The sequence below is a fragment of the Apaloderma vittatum genome, unplaced genomic scaffold (assembly GCF_000703405.1).
Source record: "Apaloderma vittatum isolate BGI_N311 unplaced genomic scaffold, ASM70340v1 scaffold6932, whole genome shotgun sequence".
In the NCBI taxonomy this organism is placed as follows: domain Eukaryota; kingdom Metazoa; phylum Chordata; class Aves; order Trogoniformes; family Trogonidae; genus Apaloderma; species Apaloderma vittatum.
In genome coordinates this window covers 8,093-10,309 of record NW_009702972.1, presented here as the reverse complement: position 1 = coordinate 10,309, position 2,217 = coordinate 8,093, and the positions used below count along the sequence as shown (strand labels likewise).

At 45.3% G+C, this 2,217-nt stretch overlaps 1 protein-coding gene across 1 annotated transcript in view; it reads left to right on the top strand.

Annotated features, from left to right (window-relative positions):
* Nucleotides 1-2,128: 2,128 nt before the first annotated feature.
* The window catches only part of LOC104270154 (DNA-binding protein RFX2-like), a gene marked incomplete at both ends in the record, with an annotated part of 6,892 nt that continues 6,803 nt past the window's right edge, over nt 2,129-2,217 (top strand). The window contains one exon of the mRNA XM_009864422.1: nt 2,129-2,208. Within this exon, the coding sequence (XP_009862724.1) occupies nt 2,129-2,208 (80 nt within the window). The remainder of the gene's footprint in view (nt 2,209-2,217) is intronic.

Genomic DNA, 2,217 nt, shown 5'->3' with positions numbered 1-2,217 from the left:
AGAGGTCCCTTCCAGCCCCCAACATTCTGTGGTTCTACTGAGAACCCCGTTTAGCAGGCACAGGTCTTTCTTCTGAGATGTATAGAAACAACCAGCCATGATCTTTTTGGGGAAAAAAAAAAAAAAATTCCTTTTCTGAGACACAGAAGGAATTTCCATGCGTCGTGATGCTCGCCGCGAATCAGCGATGTGAGACAGTACAGGTGATTTCAGACGTGCTCCAGGTCTCTGGGGACTGCCCCGTGTCCAGCCACATGGACGAATTTGCCTTCCTCAGGAATCTAGGAATACTTTGTTGGAACCTAAGCTGCTTCTCATTCCATTACTGTCTCAAAAAGATGAAGCGACTCATCTTCACGATTGCCACCGTCGGCTGCAGAGCCCCAGACTTGGATGCAGTGAAACAGTTTCTCCCTTTGGGTCCAATAAAAATGCAGACAAGCTGTACAGATGTAAATGTTTTTTTTTCTTAAATTCCCAAAGCAGCAGGCTGAGTCTTGTGTCAGAATGTTTTTCTTTTAAAACATCGAGATCTATATGATCTTACAACAAAAGCTTAACGTAAGAAAGCGTCCTTGCAGCAATTACCTGTGTGTCCTTCAAGAGAGTATCCAAAGTATCTGCACAGCTGAAGTTGCATTTTATCCCAACTTCTAACCAAAAAAAGTGATTGCTCTGATTGTGTAAGATTTTATAATAAAATTCAAGCTTGGATATTTGGGCTTCTAAACTAGAACAAAACCAGATGTGTCCAGGGCATTCCACAGCTGGAATGTGGAGGCAACTGTCATAGGGAGAGCAGAGGAGAGTTCAAGTTTCTGTAGATTTGTTCAAGTGCAAGAGCTCTGAGGTAATTTCTTTAGAGGAGAGAAGTTCTGTAATCCAAGGATTAAAGAAAAAACAAGTCAAAAAACCCCCCAACCCTTAAAATTGCAAATGTGCAGGCTGGGAGAGATAGAGTAAAGCTCCATAAATATGGAAATAGCTGTCCACTTTAATTTTTTTATTCATTCATTTAACTTATAAATGCAGCTGTTGCTGAGTTTGCAGGCACTTCAAACCACTTAAGGCACAGCTGAAGCGTATTTCATACCTGAGCATTCGGTGTGTGCAAAACCCTCCGGCACAGCGACAGAGACTGAGCGATTCGGGCGTCCCCTCGGCAAGGGAAAAATCCCCCAAGGAGGAAGAAAGGGTTAATTCAAATATCCCTCTCTTAAATTTCTCTATGTCATTTCCCAGTAGGAAGCACCGTTGGATTTCAGGGGCCTCCAGAGCCCGTCATAGTGACGCAGCAGGTGAATTTTAAGCATCCCCAATGCTCTGGGGACCTTGCTGCGGCTCCCCAGGCTTGTCACCCCCCGAGGCCTCAGCTCGGTGTCGTTGGCGACAGGTTGGCTAAAGCCAGGCTGGCCGTGTCGTCGTCATACCCATGGCTGCGCAGTTGTCCTTCTCGCCTCCAAAAACGCACGCTCGGGGGATTGAAAAATTCCCGTTTGGTGGAAAAACTTTTAACTGGTGCTTTGGTCTGCCGTGATGGAAAGTCATTCTCCTAAGGAGCGTCACAGCAGCTTTCCTGACCAGCAAAGGGAAAAAGATTTACGGCGTCTTTTGCTTGCAAAAAGCTTTCAGTTTTCACAAAAATGAGCCACTCCAGCAACAAAGCCACATCAAAGCCAGTTGCCGTTGCTGTAAAAGAGCTGGCAACAGAAAGACATTTTTCTTACAGTCGACTACTCACTTCAAGCTGGTTTTATCCAAGTCTAGATAAAGATGGAAGTTTGTTTTTATGGAAAAACCCAAATCCTTAAACCCTAATCAAACAGCAAAGTGTCCCCTGAGGTCTTTCTGTTTAATAAGCCTTTGTGTTGCAACACTTGTCTCTTCTCCTCCAGTCACCATGGGATACTTGGAACAAACCTTGCTGGGTTTGAAACGGGGATGTCACTGAACTTTGTGACATGTGGTTTTAAATTTTGTAGGGGATGATGGCATCCCTGAGTTCATTAATTCAGCCCGTCATGTAGTGCTTGGCAGCAATCCGGCACGTGCTGCAAGGAGCAGGGTGGGTTGTCGAAACAAGCCTAAGAGTAAATCGCAGGGTTACCATGTCCCTTCTGTTGACAAGCTGCCACTGAGTGATTTCAACGCTGGTACTTGCAGGGGAAACTCCAAATATCATTATTACGGGATCCGACTGAAGCCAGAGTCTCCGCT